General features: G+C 33.3%; 1 protein-coding gene across 9 annotated transcripts in view; it reads right to left on the bottom strand.

Annotated features, from left to right (window-relative positions):
- Positions 1–13,577, bottom strand: part of UBE3A (ubiquitin protein ligase E3A) — a 91,602-nt gene that overhangs the window by 13,589 nt on the left and 64,436 nt on the right. For all 9 annotated transcript variants that reach the window (XM_059912630.1, XM_059912632.1, XM_059912634.1 and 6 more), the window contains 3 exons: positions 11,858–13,104; positions 3,328–3,472; positions 54–259 (listed from right to left, as the gene is read on the bottom strand). In XM_059912630.1, coding sequence (XP_059768613.1) covers positions 54–259; positions 3,328–3,472; positions 11,858–13,104 — 1,598 coding nt within the window. The remainder of the gene's footprint in view (positions 1–53; positions 260–3,327; positions 3,473–11,857; positions 13,105–13,577) is intronic.

The following is a 13,577-nucleotide window of genomic DNA, read 5'->3' as shown; positions in this document are numbered from 1 at the left end:
TTTGCTTTTAAATAAGATCTAAAAGAGAGAAGAAAAAATGACCAAAGACTTACAGGGTGAGAGTCTCCCAGGTCAAGAAAAGTTCCTTTTTTCCCCATTAGCTTCCTGTAGACAACCATGGGAAAATGTACATCCAGTATACAGTTATTGTAAATAGCCAGACCCAGTACTATGCCAATCAGAGTGAACTGACCCTCAGTTTCAAAAGAGGATGGATTAAACCAAAACAATTTTGTAGATTCATCATATGTGAACATACCTATAAGAAATGATTTTTAAAAATACATTACTTTCACATTTTATTACAGAGTGATGAACAAATATTTATATGTATAAAATATAAAAATATACAATAATTATACATGTAAGTTTATGTGCACTACGTATAGAAATATTTTTTCTCTTACATTAGCACTTGAGAAAACAAAGTTCAAATACATATGAATGTTATAAATTGTGGCAAATGGTAGCATATATTTTTAAGAAGCCAAGGAAATAAAGTAATAAGGCATTTTGGTGGCATTTTCTAAGAAGTTAGGGAAAATGTTCATTAAATTCAAGTTCTCTAATCTTCTACTAACACAAATGAAAAGTTAATCTGCATTCACACTTTATCCACTCAATCGTTGAAAAATAAATGTAAAAGGAAAAAAGGCTAATCATACTTTGAAAATGTTTCACTTATAAAAACATATTCAATCCATACATACTGTTTTAAAAAACAATTTTGAATTTCATTAAGGAAAAGTCTGTGTTTTCCCCAAATTGCACAATGGTTCCATGAAGTTTTTCCAGCACCTTTCTAACAAAGATGCCAAGTACTTAAACTCAGGTAAACTTGATAAACTTAGATTATGCCCAAAAACCAAACCCATTTAATACACACATTAACTGTGAGCCAATAAGTAAAACAAAAGTAATTTGTATTTGTAGTCTTCTTTCAGTTTCACATGGTCTTCACTATTTTAAACGCAAGCTTGGAAACCTTTTTGATATCACTCATTTAAAAACAGGAAACTGAATAACCATTAACAAGGTAGACTTATCTCCTTCCCTTTAAAGAAATATCTAAGATAAAAGTTAAATGATATTTTAATTGAATTAACAATTTCATTTTACTAAAATGTTTTTCACTTGCTACTGTGAAACTGAATGAAAATATTTTAAGAATTAGGTCTGGAAAACAGGGGGAAGTTCCAATAGAACAAACTTTAGAAATCAATAGAGCATATAAATCAATTTATAAGTTTTTTAAAAGCTTTGAAAATGTTTCTTCATTTTCACATTCAGTTTAAGTTAAATATAAAGGTAAATTTAAAAGGTCCCCTTGATCATAAGAACATGAATTAAACTAAGACATTTTTCTAATGCAATTTAATGTTCATGATATAACATTTTATAAATTATCCAATTCATACTTGAATTTCACAGTTTACATCCAACTTTTTTTACAGGCCTAAGTTACAATACCCACTGAAGTGTTTAAAAACTTCATTTAATTATAAATATGGTATTAACAGGGTCAGAACAGTTAAAAATAATTACAATTAATAACTTTGATGAAATATCACAAATGTATGTCCTTGGTCTCAAGGGTAATAAATTACAAATTAATCAGAATGTAAATTACACAGGTCACTACTCTCATCTTTCTGTGTGAAAGATAATAATCTTAAAGTTCAAGGAGATACCATTTGGGGCACATTTATTTTCAGGTTCCTGGAAGAAAAGCTCCATAAAGGGTGGCTCTTCTAAAATATTCCTTTTTGATATTTCTATTGTCAGCATTTTAATTGTTTTACTATCAAGTGGAACTGTTTAATGTATGTTTTTTCTTAAAAGTATTTCTGCATATAATGTAAATATACTTTATAGCTAATGTTTAACTTTTTTAGATACATCAGAACCTACAGCTAAAGTTTACCAAATTTATGAAGCTCATAAATTTTCTTTTCTATCTCAAAAAGGGCATGGTTCTATGTGTCTAGGTTTACTTTGAATGAATTACATACAAAATGGCATAGTTTTCGGATTAACAAACATTAGCTAAAATACAAAGTCTTAACTATTTATATTTATGTCATGAACTCAGAATGTCTATTTTCATTTGCAAGTAGACTAAGAACAATTACAGAAAAGTCAATTCACTGTACATACTGAGAATCAATAGACTTTACCGGTTCAATTCTCAAAGCTTAAGGGAAATGATCTGTAGTACTCTCTGCCACATTCTTCACAATTATGATGGTAGCTTTTGAGAAATTCTTTTCCTATAACTGTCATGCATTCAATTTTAAAAGTAAGCAAACCCAGTAATCAAGTAGTTATACTGTAGAAATTGAATCAGATCAGAATTATACAATAGTATACTACTTAAGAAGCTGTTGTCTTTTTCCTGTCCTACTTTGCCAAGTTTGTCTATTACATTGTCTATCAGTGAAACCCAAATTCTTCACTTTTAGACTGATATATTATAGATCAGTTTTTCCCAAACTGTGTTCAATGAAAACTCTTCTGGGAAGCAAATACTATTAGATGCAGGATGGAAGAAGGGTTCTGGAGTTCAAAAAGTCTGGGAAAACATTACAATATTAAGCCCAAGAAATCCTGTAGCAAATAAACCAAATTAATTTGATATCAGCCAGTGTTTCCAAACTTTGAGCATGATACACTTGTGAGACATTCCCAACAGTCTTCAGACCATTATTTTATGAAACTCTTGTCTCAGAAATGCTATGGGTCAGACTTCCCTGGTGGTCCAGTGGTTAAGAATCCACCTTCCAGGGGCTTCCCTGGCGGCACAGTGGTTAAAAATCTACCTGTCAATGCAGGGGACATGGGTTCAATCCCTGGTCCGGGAAGATCCCACATGCCGTGGAGCAACTAAGCCCGTGAGCCACAACTACTGAGCCTGCGTGCCACAACTACTGAGCCTGCATATTGCAACTACTGAAGCCCACGCACCGAGAGCACATGCTCCGCAACAAGAGAAGCCACCGTAATGAAAAGCCCGCGCACCGCAACAAAGAGTAGCCCCCACTCGCCGCAACTAGAGGAAAGCCCATGCGCAGCAACAAAGACCCAATGTGGCCAAAAAATAAAAAATAAAATATTTGTCTAAGTTATCTAAATAAGAACTTGAATAAATGAGTGATGCAGGATCAATCCCCGAAGTCCACAAATTCAGTCATTATCTGTGACTCTAGGTAATCCATACCAAAATCTCCTTCTGTTGCTCTTCATAACTGAAAATATTTATAAACCTAGGTAAATAAATTCTTAATTCAAAAAGATATGACACCATGATCACATCACTAAAATATTTACCAATATCTGGATTGAAGATTTCCTCCACAACCAGCTGAAAAAATTCTTTGGAAACACCTCCCTCATCAACTCCTTGTTCTCCTTCAAATTCCACATACAACTGTTTCTTCAAGTCTGCAGGATTTTCCATAGCGATCATCTCTAGCTAGTGAGTGAAAAGATAAAGTGAAAAGGTGAATGCCAGTATTAGGATGAAAGAAAATAAAAATAAGGTGTAGGGGTAGGGAGCAAATAAAAGATAACGTTTTTGATATATTTTAAATGGAAACAGGAAGCAAACTGGTAAAAAGCCAGTGAAGGCAAAGATTCAGTCTCATAGATAATGGAAAAATAGGACAGAAAAAAAACCGGCATAGAATTCTAAAAGGGTTACTTTCTAACTACTGATCTGTCATGAAATTAACATACAGTAGAAAATTAGAATTAGGTTTTCTGTAATTATGTATATAACAAACCTGGGCAGTAAGATTAGGACATGGAAAAAGGTCAAGATAACAAAAATGCCTTAAGTAACTACTCAAGTTATTTCAGGAAAAACAACGGCATATAGAAGTTTGACTTCAAAACTGTTCACTTGTAGTTCTTTATGTTTACTAGAATAGAAGCTCAAGAATTAAGTCTTAATATCTATTAAACCATAAATAAAACAATTTCAATTAAGAAAAATACATTTAGGGAAGCAGTTTATGGTCTCCTAATAGCACCTTAGGTACAAATTACCATTTTAATGGATTAGAACATAATTTATATCCACTTTTTTTTGAAAGCAGATGAGACATATACTTGCTTATATCCTTACTCTTAACTTCTTACTAAGTTATCAAACCCCAGTTTCAACATTTCTTCAACTGTAAATCTTTACCAAATACTTTTTGTATCTATAGAATAATATAATGATTGCACTCAGTTATTGAGATTAATCATAAATCAACACTGTATTCTAACGTGAAATATTTATACTGCAATTTGTTGTCTTATGTGTCGGAAATTTAATAACAGCATGCCTGACTGATCATCCACCTTATTTGCTAAAGTGACTTTAAATCTGCCAAAACAGAATATATTTAAGGGTGTTCAGGTTTTTGCAACTATTCCAACTAGAATCTTTAAAATGGTTTTGAGCAATGCAAACATCATCAGAGTAAGTGTACTATAGTCAGTCCTAAAGTAATTACTTTAAGTAACACACTATTTTGTACATTCTAGTGTGTCTATAAAAAATAAAATCTCACAAATTCATGATTCAGGTCAGTTGCCCTAGATCAATGTTCTTAAAGCTGCCAACTGCAATTCATTAGCGGGTAGTCCAATCCATTTAATGCAAACCAAATAAGGGAAAAAATCAGAGTGCATTCCACATAGTACTGGCACCTACTGTTCTGTGAAACTTTTGCTTCAATTATATGTACAGGCAGATATGCACATGAGTACTGGAATGCTATGTAAAATATCTCTTACTAGGGGTTGCAATCAAAAACATTTGAACAAAGGCCAAAATGATCTCCTGGATATCTTCGACTTTTGGATTCTATGATTCTGTGAATTTAGAATCTTTAGCTTTAAGGAATGTCTATCCCATACAACAGTGGTATCTACCATTTGCAAAATCATTTTTATGCCAAGTTGTATTAAGATAATTTATTTTTGAGACAGTGTCGCTGTGGAAAGATTGAGTCAAATACTCTGTATTAGTCCCAACTGTCACTTAACATAATTTTTAACCTTTAAACTTTAGCAAGGAACTCAGTTGAACCTGTTTCCTCATCTGCAAAGGGGGAAAAAAAATAGGATGGTATTCTTCACACTGCAAAGTTGTGAAGGCTTAATAAGAAAGAATGTATGAGAAAGAGTTCTAGAGTGGGTGATATTGTTAAGATAACACATCATATCGTTAACTTTTAAAACACCTCTGCTCTCTGAACAAAAAATTCTCAATTTGATTTTATAGCCTAGTCTCAAATTTTGGAAATAACTTAGGGGAAAAAAAATAGTTCCAGTTGGAAACCTGTTTCAAGTCACTGGCTATAAAGAATTCCAAGGACTAAGTCAGAATTATCATCTTAGCTCAAATGTGGTTTACCCATCAGGCCAATATCCCGTATTGCCATGAAACACATTGCTAATTCCTTCTCCCAGCTTCCACCTGCCTAGGTGTTATAGAAATGTACATCAATGTTTATGTACACCCTTACAACACAAAGACAAACCGGCTTCTATCAGGTACAGCTATTCCAAGGTGGAAAAAATAATTTTCTGTTATTTATGTGTCCTGTATCTCTTCCTCACTAACATTCATAACTGAGAGCTGACTCTGTGTCAATGTGACTGATACTTTTTAAAGGATTTGGTGTAGTTTCTAAAGGATTCAGAGGCCCTGTGTTCTAGTCTTAGCTCCACGTAAGACACTTCATATCACAAGTGAAGCAAATTTATCTTCACTCTTAATAAAATGTTACATGTCTGTCCATTCCCACCAATCTTCACTCCACTCCACGCCTTGAATGCCAAAAGAATTGAATGCAATATGTTCTATTATTATGATAATTATAAACAAGTCACTTTATCTGTTTTAGTTTCATCTGTAAAATGAGCATAAAAATATATCAATAAGTTAATGTATGTGAAGCACAGATGAATTCCCTGCACAACAATTCTTTATAAATACTAGCTCTTATTATTACTTTTATTTTATTGGCTCTCAAATTTTTTTCAGGCTTGGCTGAAAATTTAACGACTCAGCTATAACGGAACAAAAACATTCCGGTATTAACAACAAAACAATATATAGCACTTAATATGCCAGGACACTTTACACGTATCAACTCATTTAATTTTCATAAGAATCTTATCAGGTCGGTAATATTATTAACCCTATTTTACAGATGCATACCCTGAAGTAATGAGATTCATAAACTTGCTCAAGTCAGTCAGTAAATGGTAGAACAGAAATTCTAGTCCAGGCAGCAAGCTCTTTACTATGCTTTACTGCCTCTCCTCAATGACTAGCAACAATCTTTTTTAAAATATTGAGTGATTTTCATTGTTATGCTCTTCTGTATGTTTCAATCTTTTTTTTTACAATAAATATATATTATTTTTAGAATAAGGACATATTCAAATGTAAATATTTGTAGAAAGAATGATTTGAAAAATAGACTGAAACTGAATTCCGTGGGTGAAAATTTCCCATTATTAATTTTAGATTATCATTCTCAGATATACTACGTGGTTCTATAAATTATGGTATAATTTATGACATCAGTAGCCTATCTTTTACAAAACTTACTTTTGTGGTAACAAACACATAACAAAATTTAGCAATAATTATTTTGACAAAGGCCATTATTAACGGACTGCATTTATTTTTTCTTAAAAACAAGCACTTCTAATTCACTGTTCAATTAGAGAAGACTTAAGAATTAAATAGTAAAGGTATATCACTTTATGTAATAGACACATACCATTTAAAATTGAATTTTTTTAATCAAAAGCTATCTTGAAGGCAGGAGAATATTTGGAAATTGGAAGAATATGTCAATGAACAGTCTTTAAAAGGAGAATTTGCATGCATCCTTTAATTAAATTCATTTATTAGTACATAGACCTGGATTTTTACATATAGGTTTTCTTAAAGTAGGGTACACTTTGTATTAATTTAATATGGAGACTGGCAAAAGACAGATTATGTCAAATGTATCCTGATTCATAGTCGAAAAAAAAATTCCTTAATGGTATGGATATTTAAGTAGAAGTAGTAGTATTCAGATAAAATAGACCTCTCTAATACTTAAGAATACTTAGGATCCGTAAGAATGGCTGGCTTAAACTACTTCAGTCAACTTACTAGAATCTACGTTTAAACACTTTGCTAGTGAGTACATTAAAACTATTGACTAGAATGAGATTTTTAGATTACCTGGATATATTTAGTTTTTTCATTTCTCTATAAAGAGATGAGGAAAAGTTGTTTATCTTAAATATAAAGTTTAGATGTCTGGGTAACAGCCAAATCATATACTCACATCTGCCTGTGAGACCAGGAACCCTGAGTTCTACTTCCAATTCTGTTATTAATTTCTGTAGGTCAGAATCTGAGTTTCATTTTCCTCACATGTAACAACTAAGGAGTTTGACAAGTTTCATTGTTTTAAATTATTTTACGATGAATCTATGTAGATCTACTTCACTCTCTTGCTCTACTTAAAGGACATAAATCAGGTATGAAGTTCTTCAATTCAATTAGAATAAATCTTAAGAAACTGCAATGGCCATTGCATTAAGCACAATATAGTGAATGTAGAAGATACAATTAAACATACCTAAAGGAGCACAGAATAATCTTACTCCTAAAGCACTGTAGGTCAATTGACAAGTAAAAGAATCAAGTTTTGTTTCAATAATAACTAAGGGTGTCTATCAAGGAAAATGCTGGGGACTGGGTTAGACAGTATTAGTATAGCAGGGCCCAGAAATAAATGATTGAGTGATTTTTAGAAGAGACTGAGCATAACCTCTTGGCAGTAGGGCTTGCATTTGTACCTATCACCTTTAATATGTTCTAGTTCTTATTTTTGCACTTTCCTATCCAATTCTACATCTTAGCCATTTCTTTTGGTCTTTAGATCTCTACTCAAAATTCTAGGACTCCCTGACTAATCTGAACCAAGTCTCATACCACCATCACCCCTTACCCCTATGCCTACAATCCTCATCACTCTCTTAAAGCCTGCCAGTTCCTAAACATGTAATTGTATATAAAAATGGCCTCAATAAATATGTATATGTAAACTGTACCAACAGCCATCTCCCAAATACTGGTTTCCAGTCTGGCTTTATCAGAATACCTGGGGTTACTAACAGAAATATATATTCCTAGGCTATACATGAGAGCTCCTAATCTGAATCTCTAGTGGGTAGAATTTAGGATTTTTTTTTTTTTTTAAACAAATCTCTCATTCAGATGCGAAGGCAGTTTGGGGCACCTCACAGACAGCAATACTGTCTTCCAAAATACTCATACCCTCAACTCAATTTCCTAACATAAAAGGTAATTAAAAAAAATTTTTTTACATCTTCTTCCCTTGAAGATGCTTTGTCTAAGAAAAAAATGACAAATTATCTAAAAGATAATTTAAAAGAACATACAAATAGATAAATGTTATTAGCAAAATACTGTAAAAACCTCATCGCATTAGGATCGTTCTCATTCAAATGAAAGCTGAGTTCTGAGCCCGTTTATCACTGTACTATTTCCTACGGAACAACAAAAAGCAGTAAAAATAAGTCGTAGGGAGAAATATTCCAGTAATTTAAAGGTGTAGGGGTAGTTTTTAAACGATTCTGATATCTATTTGTGGAAAGATAACATATATTTCATTGATTTTTAAAATTTGCTTTTCTGTTTTCATATTTTAACATCTCTGAAATCAGGATATAACATAAAATTGACAGCATCTCAAAACTAAATTGGCAGCATTTGTTCTTTTTAGCTGTAATAAAATAATAGTGTGTCCTACAACCAGTGAAGATATCTTAGGTTTGATAAAATATTGTAAACACTAATACTCTTATTGTCATCAAAAACAGTTCCTCTAAAAACTCCAGTTAGGAAACAATTTGCTACTCTGGTTTGAATTATATGGTACATGAAAGCAAGGAATGTATTTTTCTTTAAATAAAAAAAATCTATAATCATTAATTTACTACCACTCCCTCCAAGCTAGTCAGTCTTACAATTAATAACTGAAAAATAAGACCCAATAGAAATACTCAAGAGTGCCATATTTTCCAGGAAATAGTCACTATCTTCCAGGCCTCATTTATAAACCAACGAGTAGATGAGCTCCAAGGCTCCCTTTAGCTCTTAAAGTCTAAGGCCCTATATAACCTTGATTATTTAATTATTAATATTGAGCACACCACGAAGTTTCTCATTTCCTCTTCTCTTCCTGACCCTACTCTGTAGTTCAAAATTAGCAGGTCATAAGAAAGTGGTCAATAGGTTTATTTCGTTTGTCAAACTGTGATATAAAAAGATGAGGCTTAAAAAAGGCAAAGTAGATCTTATTGGGGAATAAGATGTTGAAAATCCATCAGTACTTCTGAGAGTGTACCTGAGAGGATCACCTTAAACTACTTTTTGTTATTAAAACACTATAACTTTATCATGATCATCATCTGCTATGAATGTTTCCAAAAAAATTGGCAGATTATCAATTTGACTTCCAAGACCTATTTTGATGCTTTTTATTTTTAACCTTTTCACACTGTGTTATTAAAGAAGGAAAGAAGGGGAGGGAAGGAGGGAGGGGGGAGGAAGGGAGGTAGGGACGCGAAGGGAGGAAGAAAGTTAGCAGTAAAATCTGCTTAATGTGTACCCCTAAGAAGCTCCTCAGTGGTCATGATTCATCTTTACATCTCTATTGCTTAGCAAACTACCTCACACAAAGGGTTTCTGAAGTGGTAATATTCAAGTACAGATATTATCTAGTGAATCCTAATTTATAATAGGTCAATTGATAATATTTAGCTTTGACATAATTAAGCTGAACTCACTAAAAAAACAATTTGTTAGCATAATTTAAAAGCTCACAGTTAACTTTACCCTAACGCTTGCTCAAAGGACATCCTTATAAACTAAAATGGTTGTTTCCTCAAAATTCTAGAGGATAATTTTTAAAACAGAATAAAGTAAGTATACAATAAGCACCTAAACTTTTGTAGGTTCTTAGTCTTGCTTTACTAGGGGGGGAAAATGGGATGCTGTGGGGGAAGACAGTAAGGCTCAGTAGATTTCTGAGAAGGCAGCTAAGTAAGGTAGACAATTTTTTAAAACTCTGGATTGAATGTTACAGAGAGTAATTTCATTGTTTTTAAAGGCCAGGTACAGCTTTTGCTGGAAACAGATGAAAAGATCCTAACCCAAGAAGACAAAGATAAAATGTGTAGTTTGGGGATCTGCAGTTCTGCTCTAACAACGGAAATTCATAAGATAGACCTCAACATGCTTTCCATAAAATATCATCACACCCTTATACAATACCCTATCATTCTGCTAAACTATGGAAAATAAGTTGCTGGCTGTGTGATGATCAGTTATTAAGTATATTAAGTCAGTAGTTATTCATGTAGCTCAAAACTACTAAAGTAAAATTAAAAGGGCACCAGAAAGCAAGTAAGCAATGATAATTACTCCAAGCAACTACTGCCCCTTTCTGTCTCCGGTGAAAAATTGCCTGAGTTGCTTAAATAATGAAGAATCTTTTTTCAACATTAGAAACCTATTTGGTATTAAAAAAAAAAAAAAAAAAAAACGGTAACAAAGAAAAGCAGCACAGAACCTCTGCAACTTTTAAATTTCTAAGATGTCAAACAACTTTTTCCACTGGTTTAGTTTTATAAATTCTCAGATTTAGACAAATCCATTCTAAAACTAAAATATATTTTGAAATAAATTTCATTACTTTCTAGCTATCTGTGTCATGGGTTCTTTTCCTTTATTAGTATAGAAGACTGACTATATCTTAATTTTAGTTGCCATTAAATTTTACTTGAAGTTGATGAAAAAGAACTAGCAATGCCAGGTACATCTAATATTATAAATACAATAAAATCCTGTGATAAAGAACCCTATAACAAATGTAAATGTTGGTACAATGTGATTGGCAATTGGTTTCTGTCTTCTGGCCAGGCTTACATTCTTAAATGGGGGCACTAAAATTCTTATTTTCTGTGGAGGGAAGGAGTGAACAAAAAGCAACCCATCTGGAGAAACAGGGAGCTAGAAGGTGGGTACCTGTGTTCTCAGTATTCTCCCAGTTCAGTCTCCCTGGATTGTGTTGATAATACAGGCACCATTAATTACAAGATTCCTGGAATAGTTGCTGTTTTCCCAGAAGTTCCAACCAACTCCAAGGCCCAGTGTAGTCCATATGTATATGTAAGTAGGAAGAAACTACCACCATCAGGCAGTGCCAAACAGGGACCTTCTGAGTGACCCTGAAGGAACTCCTACCAGCAGCATGCACCACCTGCCCGGGTCACTTCATTAACCTCACAATAATGCAATACTCAACTTCACAGTATGGCATTTTTAGACACCACTTATTATTTCATGGTGTGGTTTTATTCTACCATTTCTCCCCATTAAGACTTGACATTCACTTATTATTGGGTATCTCCACAACCCCCTTGTTTCTGTGCTCTGCAACATCCACTTCTCTTCTGAATGACAAAACTTTGGGGTTAGTTGTCAAGATTTAGAAAATTTATTCTTTTTCAAAGAGAGAGTGATCATGACACAAGACAATCAATATTTTGTGGAACATTTATGAACTTGGACAGGAGCAACAAAAATATAGTACTTACATTTACAATAAAAAAGTCCATGTGTTCCTATACTATATAATCATATACATACATTTTCCCCCCAAAGAGTCACTTATAAAATGAATTCACTGAACTGTATCACAGTCTCCCCATCATTAGGTATTCAATCTAGTACTAATTTTTAAACAGTAGCCCAACTTACCCGGACGAGTGCATCATCTATGATATGGTCACGTCTGACTTTGAGTCTCAAATATGGATTCAACTGCTGTCCTTGAACTAAGCTGTAGAGAACAGTGATTCTTCGTTCACTGTACATGCGAATTCTATTGTCATAATACAATCCCAAATTCTTTGTGACAGCATTCAATATAAAGGGACATGTCATAAAAGAGAATTTGTTCTCTGTTTCTACTTTGAAAAAAGTATAATCTTTATCCATTTCTAGAACATCATTCAGTGGTTCATTAATAAACTCTTCAAAAGGGATAAGTGGTTTTCGACAATCCAGAGTTTTAACAGCAAGTTCAGTTTCTAGTGGGTCCACTCGAGGACCTTTCTTGTTCCTTCTTTCTTCTCCCAATAGCTCCTGAAGTGTCAATTCACTGGACTCAGGAATGGGCTCTTCATCATCTTCTTCATTATGATTTGTGTCCACTTCCCCTCCCACTACATTTGCATAGTAAACCATTTTCAAGCACTTGGAAGCAGCAACAATAGCATCATCATCGTTCACTAGATTTCGATTGTTAAAGTCAGTGCTTATGACTTTGTATGTAATAAGTTGCTGAAACGTTTCCATCATTCTCCGAATCTGGTCTGCACTGTATTTAGACCACAGTCTGACCAGTTTTCCTTGGGCTGCAAGGGGTAGCTTACTCATTGCTTTGCAAAACAGTGGCAAAGCCATTTCCAGATATTCAGGACTGTGGAGATTTCTATTCTCCATGACAATAATGAATAAATTCAGATAATTAGGATCTCGGGAGTATACATTGTGATATGTCAAGTCACATTCCACATTAGGTGACAAATACACAAGTGCATTGAGAAAGGCAGTTTCTATTTTTTCATTAGAGAGCAATCTGGTGTAGACCCTTCTAATGGCCTCAATATCCACAGACACATCATCAGGACCTAATTTTTGTAAGTTGTTATCTCCTTGTGAGCTATCACTTATCCTTGAGGAAGATGCTTCTGAATCTTCTTCCATAGCTGCAGCAGAACATGCAGCTTTTTCCTTTTCATCTTCATCTTTGTCTTCATCCTTTCCTTGAAGAGATTTCAGTTCTTCCTTGGTGTGTTGTTTGACTTTCCGAAAGCTTTGCACCAATGCCTCAGCACTAGAAAAAACTCTTCCAATAACACGAATTAAAGGGGAATAATCCTCCCTCTCTCTACATAATTCTAGAATTTCATATACCGTCTCTTCTGTTAGGTAAGTCACATCTAGAAAATTAGGAAAAAAGAGAACATTTATTTTCATAATATATATGTATGTTTGCTTTCTTTAAATAAGTTCTAGTGAAAAATAAAATCACCAAACATGTTGCAATAAATACCATTTATGATTTACAACTCTTTTAAAAAGTATCTTAATACTTAGGTTCAACCAACAAAATATGCTTACTTATTTTTTTCAATGTACTACTAACAACTTTACTCATTCTTTTATATTTTATATATATTCTTATATATAGCTTTTAATGAGCTCAAGCTCTTTTCACAATGATGGTATATATTAACGGGCAGTTTTAACTGTAAATATGAACCAAGATATGATGTGCCGACTCATCACAATATACCGCTTACAACTTCGCTTTATTTTAGAGCAGAAACACCACTATTTTTCTGAGAGGTTTCTTTCTTATTTCACTACTCTGCTTTCAAAAGACTAGGAAGGCAAGGTTTTAAGAAAGATT

Source organism: Balaenoptera ricei, chromosome 2, assembly GCF_028023285.1.
Source record: "Balaenoptera ricei isolate mBalRic1 chromosome 2, mBalRic1.hap2, whole genome shotgun sequence".
Taxonomy (NCBI): Eukaryota; Metazoa; Chordata; class Mammalia; order Artiodactyla; family Balaenopteridae; genus Balaenoptera; species Balaenoptera ricei.
Note: the sequence above shows the minus strand (reverse complement) of the source record. Positions and strands in the feature narration are given on the sequence as shown.